Raw genomic sequence first — 14,432 nt, 5'->3', positions numbered from 1 at the left:
ACATAAGGGTGCATTATCCCTTTGAATTAGTGTTTTTGTATTCTTTGGGTAAATACCCAGTAGTGCAATTTCTAGATCATAGGGTAGTTCTATTTTTAATTTTTTGAGGAGCCTCCATATTGTTTTCCACAGTGGCTGTTCTAGTTTGCATTCCCACAAACAGTGCATGAGGGTTCCTCTTTCTCCACATCCTCACCAATCCCATTGTTTCTTGTGTTGTTGATTTTAGCCATTCTAACAGGAATGAGGTGGTATCTCATTATAGTTTTGGTTTTTATTTCCCTAATGATAGATCACATTTTTTAAAAAGATTTATTTATTTGAGAGAGAGAGGGAGAGAGAGAACACAAGTGAGAGTAGGGAAAGAAGAGGAAGAGAGCAGACTCCCTGTTGAGCATCGAGCCCAGTGCAGGGCTCGATCCCAGGACCTGGAGATGAGGACCTGAGCCAAAATCAAGAGTCAGATGCTTTTCTGACTGAGCCACCCGGCACCCTAGATTACATAATTTTTAAAGCCTTGATAGCTCTAGTGCTAGGATTCTACTAGGACTTTGCAGATTTCTCAACTAGATTAAAGGTTCCAGTTTAGTCTGACTTTGAGAACGTAAGCCTACTGAAGAATGTTCTTCAGTTGCTTACTTGATAAAATTCCAGTTTTTAGGTTCTGAAAATATTAAAATTAGGAAAGGATATAAAATATATAAAGAAAAATAAGTTGAAAATTTGTCTAATAAAATTTAGAAGACTATGACATCTTCTAAGCTGTATCAGCTATTTGTAACATTATGCTTTTAAAGCATTTCTAATTGAGGGATCCTAAAGGAGGGGGAAAAAGTGCTAGACTTGGACTCATTAGGCCTGAGTTCTAGTCCTTGCTCTATCCCCAGCTAATGAGGGAGTAGGGTACCAACTGTCATGATTTGCCTGGAACTCGGGAGGTCCTGCATCATGGGAATTTTAGTTTAAACTCGGACAATCCTGGGCAAACCAGGATGAGTTGGTCACCCTACTCAGGAACCAGGAATGGAGGAACATTAAGGCCCTGCATAGAGGATAGAGGAGTAATACTTTGGAGCACCTACTATATACTAAACACATTATATACTTTACTAAGTCCTTACAACAGTTATGTAAGGTATTAACACATCCAGGTTACTGGTAAGAGTACTGAAGCTTGGAGAAGTTGAATAACTTGTCCATAGAGTATAATAGAGCTGAGATTTGGATATAGATTTTTCTACAAAAACTGGACATTTTCCCATGATATCCCACCTATTTAGAAAGACATTTAGTGGGTGCCTGGGTGGCTCAGTCATTGAGCGTCTGTCATTGGCTTGGATCATGATCCCGGGGTCCTGGGATTGAGCCCCGCATCAGGCTCCCTGCCTCGCAGGGATCCTGCTTCTCCCTCTCCCACTCCCCCTGCTGTGTTCCCTCTCTTGATGTCTCTCTCTCTGTCAAATAAGTGGATAAAATCTTAAAAAAAAAAAAAAAAAAAAAAAAGACATTTAGCCCCAGGAGCCTAATTTACTTCATCTCTAAAACAAGAGTTTAAGCCAGATGAATTCTAAGAAAGTCTCTCAGTTTACAGAATTTAAAAGTCATTTTTTCTCAAAATGTGTTCGGCAAAATGCTAATTCTATGCACAGGCAGGGGACATTTAGCAAGCTTTATGTGGAAAAAAGTTATAAAGAATTTTTTACTGAATAACTTCAAATTCTTTTAGTACATTTATTAGCATTATTAAGCCTTGTTAGTTCCTAGAACTCTTTTTTTTAAAGATTTTTTATTTTCAAGTAATTTCTACACCCAATGTGGAGCTCGAACTCAGAACCCTGAGATCAAGAGTCACATGTTCTACCGACTGAGCTAAACAGGCACCCCAGTTTCCAGAACTCTTTGTGGTATTCTAGTTTTTTGAAATACATGTTAGAAAATAGTGCAACAAGGGGTACTTGGGTGGCACAGTTGGTTAAGCCTCTGACTCTTGGTTTAGGCTCAGGGTTGTGAGATGGAGCCCCGTTGAGCCCTGTTGAGCTCTGTTGAGCCCTATTGAGCCCCAGACTCAGTGAGGAGTCTGCTTAAGTTTCTCTCACCCTCTTGCTCTGCCTCTGTCCTCCAGCTCCCACCCTTTCTCTTTCTCTCTTTCTCTGTCTCTCAAATAAATAAGTAAATAAATCTTAAAAAAATAAGAAAAAAGAAAATAGTACAAGTGATGTCAATGTATGCTTTGTTGTTGTTGCTGAGATTAACTTTTGGAATTCTGTTTTTAGGTTTGAGTGTGAAAAGCTGATTCTTGTTGGAGATCCCAAACAGCTTCCTCCTACTATTCAGGGTTCTGATGCTGCTCATGAAAATGGACTAGAACAAACTCTTTTTGATCGGCTTTGCTTAATGGTACTACTGCTAAATTCATTCAGAATTATCATTTATTGATTATACACTGTGTAGATTGATAGAAAATGAAAATATTAGAACTACTCCATGCCCTAAAATAATTTTAAGTGAAATTGTTTAGTAAATACCCCTCTTAAAGATAAGTAAAACCCTGTAATTTAAGTGCCCTTTTATAAAATGAATCTTTTCCCCATGTACTTTAGTAGTGGGTAGTAAATACATTGCTTTTGCTCTAAAGTTTAAGAAAACTCTATAATGTCTCTATTATCTCTGCCCCCTATTGTAGATCTCTTGTAGAGTGTTGCTTCACATTTAAAAGAATTTTTTAAGTTAATTATTAATATATTTTTAAGTTGAGGTGACATTCACATAACATGAAATTAACCATTTTAAAGTAAGTCAGTGGCATTTAGTACATTCACAATACTGTGTAACAACCTCTCTCTAGTTTCAAAACATTTTTTTCACCCTAAAATAAACCCCAAACCCATTTAGCATGTACTCTCCATTCCTTCCTTCCTCCAGCCCTGGCAACCACAAGCTTGTTTTCAGTCTGCATAGGTTTACTTATTCAGCAGATTTTATATCGTACAGTCGTACAACTTTCATGTCATACAACTTGGACTCTATACAACATGTGCCCTTTGTGCCTGGCTTCTGTCACTTAGCACAATGTTTTTGAGGTTCATCCACACTGAGCATATGTCAGTACTATATTACATTTTTTTATAAGTACATTCACAATGTAGTGCAGCCACCACCCTACTCATTTCTAGAACTTTTTCATCATCCCAACAGGAACTTTGTACCCATTGTTTAATATGCTTCTTTCCTGAGCTAATAACCTCTATTCTACTTTTTGCCTCTATGAATTTGCGTACTCTAGGTGCTTTATATAAATAGGATCATACAATATTTGTCCTTTTGTGTTTGGCTTATTTAGCATAATACCTTCAGGGTTCATCCATGTTGTATGTGTCAGAATTTCATTCCTTATTAAGGCCAAATAATATTCCATTGTGTGTAATACCACATTTTATCCACTCATCTATGGATGGATATTTGGGTTGTTTCTATCTTTCAGCTATTGTGAATAATGCTGCTATGAACATTGGTATACAAATACTTGTTCAAGTCTTTACTTTCAGTGCTTTTGATTATACACCCAGAAGTGCTACTACTGGGTCATGTAATAATTTTATGGTTTTTTAAAATCCATTCTCTTTTTTGTTTTTAAGTTTTATTCAAATTCAGTTAGTTAAAATTCGGGTGTACAATACAGTAGTTCAGCCCTTCCATACAACACTGAGTGCTTCTCCTTAATCCCCATCACCTGTTTAACCCAGCCCCTTACCCATCTCCCCTCTAGTAGCCATCAGTTCTCTGTAGTTAAGAGGCTGTTTCTTGGTTTGCCTCTCTCTCTCTTTTTTCCCTTTGCTCATTTGTTTTGTTTCTTAAATTCCACATATGAATGAAATAATGGTATTTGTCTTTCTCTGACTGATTTTGCTTAGCATTATGCTCTCTAGCTCCATCCATGTCATTGCAAATAAGTAATAATATTCCATTCTATATATATATATATATATACACACACACACACACACACACACAACATTTTCTTTATCCATTCATCAGTCAGTGGACACTTGGGCTGTTTCCATAATTTGGTTATTGTAGATAATGCTGCTGCAGACATCGGGGTGCATATATGCCCTTGAATTAGTGTTTTTGTATTTTAGGGATAGATACTCAGAAATGCAAAATACCCTGGATCATAGGGTAGTTCTATTTTTAACTTTTTGAGGAACCTCCATATGGTTTTTCAGGGTGGCTACACCAGTTTGCATTCCCATTAACAGTGCAAGAGGGTTCCCCTCTCTCCACATCCTTGATGATTTTTTTTAACTTTTTGAGGAACTACCAAACTGTTTTCCATATCAGCTGCACCATTTACATTCCCAACAGCAATTTCCCAACAAAATGTTCCAGTTTTTCCACATCTTCACCAATATTTGTTTTTTTTTGTTTTATGTTTTTTGGGTTTTTTAAATAATAGGTCTCCTAATGGGTGTGAAGTAGGTATCTCATTGTCGTTTCCCTAGTGACTAATGACATTGGGCATTTTCCCATGCTCTTATCTTTGGAAAAATGCTTATTCAAGTGTTTTGCCCAATTTTGAATCGGGATGTTTGTTTTTTTGATGTTGAGTTGTATGTGTTCTTTATATTTTCTGGATATTAAACCCTGATCAGATACATTGTTTGCAAATACTTTCTTCCATTCTTAGGCTGTCTTTTGTTTTCTTGACAGTATCCTTTTTTTTTTTTTTTTTTTGAGAGAGAGAGAGACAGAGAGAGCTCTCACAAGCAAGTTGAGGGGTGGGCAGAGAGAGAATCTTAAGCAGCCTCCAGGCCAGTGTGGAGCTTGACATGAGGCACAGTCTCACGACCCTGAGATCATAACCTGAGCCAAACGCAAGAGTTGGACGCTTAACCAACTGAGCCACCCAGGCGCCCCTTGACACTATCTTTAGATGCACAAAAGTTCGTATTTTTGATGAAGTCCAACTTATCTATTTTTTTCTTATGTTGCTTGTGCTTTTGGTTTCATAGCCATGAAATTGTTGCCCAGTCCAGTGTCATACAGATTTCCCCCAATGTTTTCTTCTAAGAATTTTATAGTTTTGGCTCTTACATTTAATTATTTGATCCATTTGAAGTTAATTTTTATATATGGTATAAGGTACGGACCAACTTTTTTCTTTTCCATGCAGATATCCTGTTTTCCCAGCACAATTTGTTGAAAAAACTGTCCTTTCCCCATTGAATGGTTTTGGCACCCTTGTCAAAAATCAGTTGACTATGTACGGGTTTATTTCTGAGCCCTCCTCTATTGGTCTGTATGATTTAATTACTTTTTTATGGCCAAATAATACTTCATTGTATGTATATACCACAATTTGCTTACCTATTTATTATTACTATTGTTTTGAGGCAATAATCTAAATCAAGCTAGTTTTACAAGCAGAAGATTAAAATATTACAGCCAAAAGAATTATAGAGAATGTATTGCCAAAAGAAAAATTTTATCATTGTTACTAGTTTATTATTAATTAAATTATTTATTTTTTCATTGTTGCTAGTTTATTCTTTTTTAAAGATTTTATTTATTTGAGAGAGTGAGTGAGAAAGAGAGAGACCACAAGCCAGGGGAGGGGCAGAGGGAGAAGCAGACTCCCCACTGAGCAGGGAGCCCAATATAGGACACAAGACCAAGACCCCGAGATCATGACTTGAGCTGAAGGCAAACGGTTAACCAACTAAGCCACCCAGGCACCCCCATTCTTGCCAGGTTAAATTGCATTTAAGGGGTTATTTTGCTGTTTGAGCTTTCAGCAATCTGTACTTTCTTAACAGAGGAAGAAAAACTGAAATGAAACTAGAAATGATTAAATCTCAAATAAATATTTCTTCACCCATAATAGATATTTTTTCCTGAGATCCTCTAACAGATTTTAGACAGATGGATTGATTTCTTTGCTCTAAAAGTAGAGATATTAGTGCTCTTATGCTTTCTCCCCTTTTCTAATCCCTTCCCATGTTCCTATTTTTGTTAGTTACACCATTATTCTTTTTGTTCTACAATCATAATTTGTACAACTATTTAGAATCAGTTCTGTATTTATAAGATTCAGTACTTCTTCATTCATCTGGGTGCCTTGGGCTTCATCATCATTTTTTTTTTTTTTTCAAGAATGGCTCATAGAGGGTGCCTGATTGGCTCAGTCAGTTAAGTGTCTGCCTTCAGCTCAGGTCATGATCCCAGGGTCTTGTTATCGATTCCCACGTCAGGCTCCTTGCTCAGCGGGGAGTCTGCTTCTCCCTCTGCCTCTGTCTCTCTCTCTCTCTCTCTCTCTTTCTCTGTCTTTCATGAATAAATTAAAAAAATATTAAAAAAAAAAAAGTGACTCATAGATGCCTACTTTACTGAGTTCTTTTTGTTTCAAGAGTCCATTGCCTTTAAGTGTAAAGGGCACATTGGCTTATTGAATTGTTGCTATTACTGTGAATTTTAGGGCCAGCCTGATTATTTTCCCCTTGTAATGATTTATGTTGTCTAACTGGATATAAGAACTCTTTTTTATAACCTTAAAGTTGATAAATTTATTACAGTATATCTGTGTGGAGCTTTCCTTAACTAATCATTCTGTAATATAAGTCCTCTCAAAGTGGAGATTCTTTTCTCTTTTTAGGAAAGGTTTTTATTCCACCTGTTGAATTCTCTATCAGTAGCTTGTCTGTGCAGCCTGCTATAACAAAATACCATATACTGGGTGGCTTAACCAACAGATTTATTTCTCACAATTCTGGAGGCTTGAAGGCCAAGGTCAAGGTACCTGCAGATTTGGTTCCTGATAAGAACTCTCTTCTCAGCTGTATCCTCACATGGTAGAAAGAGAGAAATTTCTGGCCTCTTCCTCTTCTTAGAAGGAGACTAATCTTCTCATGAGGACCTCATCCTTATGACCTCATCTAAGACTAATTAACTTCCATAGGCCCCACCTCCAAATACCATCACTTTGGGGTTTAGGGCTGCAACATAGGAATTGGGGTGGGGGACACATTCAGTCTAAAACACAGAGGTCCCCAGTTATTCTTGTATTGGGTGTCTTTATCTGTCTTCCATTTATGTTACTTTAATTTCATCTTCATTATCTGTGAAACCTTTCTACTATGTCTGTTTCCCTTGCATTGAGTTTGAAGTTGCATTGAGTTTTGAGTTGGGTTATAGCAAGTTTTATGAAGAAATCCTATTTGTTCTTTGCTGCTTTTAGTTTATTTGTTCTTTAATGTTACTCTTTAAAAAATTAGTCTGTTTCTTTAGGACTGAAATTTCCCTTTTAATCTCATCTTTTTATCATCTCACCTTGAGATTTTGTTTCACTCAATTATATTCTGATTATATCCTAAAGCTTAAATACTTGAGGAAACTTTTCTTCTGTTTTTTGGTTGTATTTTGTCTAGGCTGGACTCTATGCATATCGTTTGCATTGTCTTCCTTTATTTTGTTAATTTGGGGGGAGAGGCTGTAGTATGTTTACATAGTTGCCATTCCTACTTGATTTCTTTATGTTCATGCTTGGGTAGCCATCTCATATTTGTATTCTGTATTCTCTATTTTCTTAGTACCCTGAAAATATGATGGTAGGGGAGTGGGGTAGGGGTGGGACTGGAATAGAACTAAATTAAGAATGTGTGCTATCTTTTTTAGCTTACATGCACTCTCTCAATTCTAAAGTTTTGTGAAATATTCTGTACCAGGATTCACTCCACATGGTTGGAGGTATTGTCCCTTTTCCAGATGAGGAATATTCTTGGATTTCAAGCGTCCTCTCTGTTTGATGTTTCATCCTCAGAGCCTTCACTTCTATTAAAAACTGCCCAGTTCACTTTCTCTATTTCATTATTATTCTTAGGAGCCATTTCTACTTTATGACTTGCAGAGAAGGTAGGAATCTCAATATAAAATGGTCCCTGACTTACAATGTTTTGACCTAACAATTTCAACTTTGTAATGGTGTGAAAGTAATACATTTAGTAGAAATTATACTTTGCATCTTGAGTTTTGGTCTTTTCCCAGGCTAACGATATGTGGTAGCCTCCTCTCTCATGATGCTAGGCCACAGCTCCCAATCAGCCACATGATCATAAGAATAAACAACTGATACACTTAACAACCATTCGGTTTTTCACTTTCAGTACAGTGTTAAGTAAATTGAATGAAATATTCAACACTCTATTATAAATTAAACTTTGTGTTAGATGATTTAGCCCAACTGCATGCTAATGTAAGTATTCTGAGCATGTTTAAAGTAGGCTAGGCTAAGGTATGATGTTTCATACAGTAGATGTATTAAACGCATTTTGACTTATGATTTTTTCAACTTATGATGGGTTTATTAGGATGTTTCCCCATCATAAGTCAAGGAAGATCTGTACTGTATTTCTCCCTTCCACTTAAAATTTTGTTTCTTTCTTGATAAGTACTTTTTAAAGTTTGACATTGGATTGGCTATAAACCTTTCTTTGTTGCGTGGCTATTGAATTTTTTCTTTCCCGTTGTTTTTAGTATTTTGTTATTTTAGTATTTTCTTGTTCCTTTAGATATCAGAGAATGGATTCTGCAAGACAGTTCTATTTTCCTTTCTTCAGAAGTTTCCCCTTACACTGAGTTTCAAATTGATTTGAGTTTTGAGTTGAGTTGTTCTCAATTTTGTGACGACTCAAGCTTTCAATTATCTTGAGCTTTTAATTGTAAGTGAATTAAATTGCATAACTTTCTATCCCTTCCATAATGTCAGTGTCCAGATTCTTTTGAATCAGACCTTTCCAGTGGCTTTTTAAAAAATCTTAATTAAAAAAATTATTTAGATTCTTAAAACATTTTTGAAGAGGTAACATAGAGGATTCAGAATTTGAATTTAAGAGGAACTAAAAAGAAGAATGAAGACTTCCACTCCTGTCCCCCAACCACTCAGTTTCTCTCCCCCAAAGCACCTGTCGTCTTTTTCTTGTATCCTTCTACTGACAATTTATGCCAGTGTAAGCAAATACATAAAATATTTCCCCCCTTTCTTAACAAATGCTAGCATCTATGCATGCTGTTAATGCTCTCTGCTCTTTCACTTATTTGTTGTTGATGACTTTTAAAATATGAAGTAGATTTTTAGAGGGAATTTTAAAAGGGCAAATAAAGGACGTAAAAGTGATTTATTTACAGAATAAAATGGAATAGAATTTACAAAATGGAATATATAAAACAGTTAAGGTGAATTAACTTGATCCATATAGATAGTTCTTATAAACATAGTGGATATTGAGAGAAGCAAGAGCAAAGGGATATATAGTGTAAAATACAATTTATGTGAATTTCAGAAGCATAACAAATAATATGTATTAATCATAGATGCATGCCTATGTAGTAAACATATAACTTGCATGGGAATGCCATAAGAAAATTTAGTTTGGGGCTATTTCTGGAGCAGGTGGTAGAGGAAATAGATGAAGCGGGAGCTTTAGCTATATATATCACATTTTATGTCTTAACAAAAGAGAGATTTGAAGCAGCAATGTCTAAATACTAGTGTCAGATCTGTGTGGTACATACATGAGTATTATATTTTCTTTGCTTTTCTGTATATTTGAACTAGTTCAGAATTAATTAAAAGAAATAATAATATCTACTACTCATGATAGGGATTGTGGAAACTACAGAAAACTAAAAGGTAAAAAAAAAAAATCTGTCATAACCTGACTGCCCCCAAGAGAAAATCCTTGGTAACATTTTAGTATTGTCCCTTCCAGCCTTTATCTTTGGCGTATATGCTTATATCAAATATATGTGTATATATACAAACTATAAAAATACGTGTATTTGATATGTGCACATACGCACATGCACTCACACACACAATGGAGTATCATGCAGCCATAAAAAAAGAAGGAAATCTGGGGTGCCTGGGCGGCTCAGTCAGTCAAGTGACTGCCTTCTGCTTGGGTCATGATCTCAGTCCCACAGTCGGGCTCCCTGCTCAGCAGGGGAGTCTGCTTCTACCCCTCCCCCTGCTCATGCTGTCTCACTTGCTCTCTCTCTTTCAAACAAATAAATAAAATCTTAAAAAAAAAAAAGAGGAAATCCTGCCATTTGCAACAACGTGAATGTATCTGGAGAGCATTATGCTAAGTGAAATAAATCAGAGACAAATAGTATATGTTTTCACTTGTATATGGAATCTAAAAAAGCTGATCTTGTACAAACAAAGAGTAGAATGGTGGTTACCAGGAACTGGGAGGTAGAGAGGTAGGAAAAGGGAGTTGTTGGTTAAAGGGTACAAATTTTCAGTTATAGGACGAATAAGTTCTGGGGATCTAATTAAGAGCATGGTGATTATAGTTAATAATACTATATTTCATACTTGAAAATTGCCCAGAGAGTATATGTTAAATATTCTCACTATAAAAAAAAGAAATGGTAATTATGTGTTGTGGTGGAGCTATTAGCTAATGCTATGGGGGTAATCAGTTTTTAATATATAAGTGTATCAAATCAACTCCTGGTATACCTTCAACTTAAACAATTTTTTGTGTCAATTATACCACAATAAGGCTGGAAAAAATACATACTTTTTACATAATTGAGACCATACTATATAGTTTCTATCCTGCCTTTTTTAAACTTTGCATTATAATAATCCATTTCCCTGTGTTACTAACTAGCTTTGTAATCGTCACTGTTGTCATAAATATGTTTAATCACCAATACGTAATGTGGATATACCATAATTTAGCCGTTTCTAGTACTCAAGCATGATCCTTTGAGCATTTTTTTTTTTTTTTTTTTTTTTTTTTTTTAAAGATTTTATTTATTTATTTGACAGAGATAGAGACAGCCAGCGAGAGAGGGAACACAAGCAGGGGAGTGGGAGAGGAAGAAGCAGGCTCCCAGCAGAGGAGCCCGATGTGGGGCTCGATCCCAGAACGCCGGGACCACGCCCCGAGCCGAAGGCAGACGCTCAACCGCCGTGCCACCCAGGCGCCCCTGAGCATTTTTTTTTTTAAAGGAGGCCCCATGACCAGCCTGGGGCTTGAACTCACAACCCCGAGATCAAGATTTGCATGCTGTACTCACTGAGCCAGCCTGGTGCCCTAGATCCTTTGAGCATTTTTTTTTTTTTTTTTTTTAGATTTTATTTATTTATTCGACAGAGAGAGAGACAGCCAGCGAGAGAGGGAACACAAGCAGGGGGGGTGGGAGAGGTAGAAGCAGGCCCACAGCGGAGGAGCCTGATGTGGGGCTCGATCCCACAACGCCGGGACCACGCCCTGAGCCAAAGGCAGACGCCCAACCGCTGTGCCACCCAGGCGCCCCGCTTTTGAGCATTTTTATACCTTGAGCATATTGTGTATTTTTGTCAGAGATTTCATATGCCCACTGACTTAGACTCATCCACAATCTTATGCCCTAAATAGTACTGAGGATTGGTTTTTTTTACTTATTGTTTTTCTCCCATAAAAAATACCTTGTCTATGTGATCATTAATCTTCCCTTTTACTTTGTTTTTGTTATTAGAGTACCTCGTAGTTATTCAAAATGTTCAAACAGTGCTACAGAACATTTTGCAAAGAAAGAATGTGCTCCAGAAGGGCCCTAAAGTAGATGGAATGTGGATTTTATGATGCACTAACAAAACTGGAAACTTCTTTGAAGATTCAAAATGAAAGATGCCTTGTACCCAAGGAGGAATATTAAGAAATGAGTTATCAACAATACTTTCTAATTTTTTTTGAAGATTCCTTTTCAATTTAGTGTCAGGCCAACTCTGCATAGATTATGAAAGCATAATGTTAGGTGCCAAACTTATTAGATAATAATTTGAAGATTTGACATGTCTTGTAGTTTATAATTTTGTGATGTAATAATAGTTTACCATGAAAATATTTTTAGTAATTAAAAAAAATTTTATTTATAGTCTATTTCATCATGGTTGTAATTCACTTACTAAGAATACAATATGGTGATACTTTTAAATTCCAAAATGCTTCAATTTTTTATTTTTCTGCATTTAAATTTCTTAGGGGCATAAGCCAGTTCTGTTGAGAACCCAATACCGTTGTCACCCTGCAATCAGTGCTATCTCTAATGATCTGTTTTATGAAGGAAACCTCATGAATGGCATTTCAGAAACAGAGAGGAGCCCTTTATTGGAATGGCTCCCAACCCTGTGTTTCTATAACGTTAAAGGACTGGAACAGGTAAATGACATTAATGTTAATGAGAGTCAACATGGTTTAGTTTCCTGGTTTAATTTTACTGTTGTTTTTTATATGGTTTTCTTGGTCTTTCCATAGCCTTTCTGGGAAATATAATTTAGGATCTGTTTCTTATTCCAGATTGAAAGAGATAACAGCTTTCATAATGTGGCAGAAGCTGCTTTTACACTCAAGCTGATTCAATCACTGATTGCAAGTGGAATAGCAGGCTCTATGATTGGGGTGATAACATTATACAAATCCCAGATGTACAAGGTTTGTATTACATATTATGATACTTAAATATTATAATTTCATGTTACAATATTTGATATTACATTTGCAGTGGTTTGATTTGGTGCTTAAAAAACTTTGGGAGTATAGTTAACATGTTAAAAAAATTCTGATTTTTGTCTGGTCTGGCTTTTTTTCTGTATAATTAAATGTAAACCTAACAAGGTTTAATTAAATTCAGTTTACAGCTGTTGGGGCAAAAATGCAAATAAACAAATTAGAGGGAAGAAAATACTGTGTATGCTTTGTGTTTTGGAACAGATGGGATTCAATCTTTGTTTTCCAAAATGTTCTTTCATTATCATTTCATTTTATTAATCAAAGATAGATGCCAGATATTAACGTACACATAAGCCAATTACTTCTAACTAGTTTTTGCTTTTTTTAAAAAATATTTTTCATCTGTTTCTTTATCAACTCTGAATTAGCATATCCAGATGAATTCCATAGCAATAGATAAATCATCACTTTTGATTTTGTTTCCTAATTTATATTGTCCTCTAGTTATTTTTGTATCATTTTAGAAATTATCTACCAAATCTTTGTGAGTCATAAAGAAAGAAAATGAAAATTATCCACCACCAGTTAAATAAAAATGGCTGCTGTGAATAGGTTCAGGTCTTAAGTTCTTCATAGTCCCTGCCCTGTATGATCTCTTTTCTTTCCTCCGTAGCTTTGTCATTTACTCGGTGCTGTGGACTTTGACCATCCTGATATTAAAGCTGTGCAGGTATCCACAGTAGACGCTTTTCAGGGAGCTGAAAAGGAGATCATTATTCTGTCCTGTGTAAGGACAAGACAAGTAGGATTTATTGATTCAGAAAAAAGAATGAATGTTGCACTGACCAGAGGAAGGAGGCATTTATTGATCGTGGGAAATTTAGCCTGTTTGCGGAAAAATCAGCTCTGGGGACGTGTAATCCAACACTGTGAAGGTAAAATAAAAATATGTTTAATTCAAGCATTTTGAATTAAAACTGACTTTTGAGTTGGTGCTTGGAATGGTTCAGGTGGGAACAGTTCTGGATTTGCCACTGTGGGAGATGACTGAAATAGTAGGGGACCACTATGAAATATTGTTGTCTCATTTTGTATCTTTTTAAGGAAGGGAAGATGGATTACAACATGCAAGCCAGTATGAACCACAGCTGAACCATCTTCTTAAAGATTATTTTGAAAAACAAGCAGAAGAAAAACAGAAGAGAAAGAATGAAAAAGATAAATCTAAAGATAAATCTCATTCACAAAAAGACATGGTATAGATAATTTGTATTTATATAAATTCAAATTCATTTTACACTATACATTTTTTATATTTTTTAATTATCCTAAAACCTTGTTATCCAAAAAACCTTTAAAGTATTTAAATAACATTAAATAACCACATATAAAAATTTTGCTCTTCAAAAAAATATACATACTTATGTTTAGATAGGCAGATGTTGAAGGTAATATAAAATCTTACTAATAAAAATAAATTTTTCTCTAAAAATTATGGCTTCTGTTTGCTAAAGGAATAAATTTTACAAAGGGCATGGAAAAGGCTTCCTGGGGAATATGAGTGTTACTTCAAAAATAAGTAAATATCTCAAAAACTCATCTATTAGAACATGGTTACAGTGATATCAGTGCACTGCTTTCTGAACCATAGCTCTATCAGAATCTTTTTTTTTTTAGTTTATTTTTAAATTTTTTTTACTATTTTTTTTTTAACATATAACGTATTATTTGTTTCAGGGGTATAGGTCTGTGATTCATCAGTCTTATATAATACCCAGTGCTTATTACAACACATACCCTCCCCAATGTCCATCACCCAGTTACCTCATCCCTCCCCTCCAGCAACCCTCAGTTTATTTCCTATGATTAAGAGTCTGTTATGGTTTGTCTCCCTCTCTCGTTTCATCTTGTTTCATTTTTCCCTCTCTT

At 35.6% G+C, this 14,432-nt stretch overlaps 1 protein-coding gene across 5 annotated transcripts in view; it reads left to right on the top strand.

Moving 5' to 3' along the window:
- The window catches only part of ZGRF1 (zinc finger GRF-type containing 1), a 93,155-nt gene extending 79,160 nt beyond the window's left edge, over positions 1-13,995 (top strand). For all 5 annotated transcript variants that reach the window (XM_057310012.1, XM_057310010.1, XM_057310011.1 and 2 more), the window contains 5 exons: positions 2,274-2,397; positions 12,036-12,212; positions 12,351-12,485; positions 13,177-13,438; positions 13,608-13,995. In XM_057310012.1, the coding sequence (XP_057165995.1) occupies positions 2,274-2,397; positions 12,036-12,212; positions 12,351-12,485; positions 13,177-13,438; positions 13,608-13,765 (856 nt within the window). In that variant the 3' untranslated portion in view covers positions 13,766-13,995. The remainder of the gene's footprint in view (positions 1-2,273; positions 2,398-12,035; positions 12,213-12,350; positions 12,486-13,176; positions 13,439-13,607) is intronic.
- Positions 13,996-14,432: the final 437 nt, after the last annotated feature.

This window comes from Ursus arctos, unplaced genomic scaffold (assembly GCF_023065955.2).
Source record: "Ursus arctos isolate Adak ecotype North America unplaced genomic scaffold, UrsArc2.0 scaffold_11, whole genome shotgun sequence".
NCBI lineage: Eukaryota > Metazoa > Chordata > Mammalia > Carnivora > Ursidae > Ursus > Ursus arctos.
The sequence above is the reverse complement of the archived record's forward strand: the minus strand, read 5'-3'. Positions and strand labels throughout refer to the sequence as shown.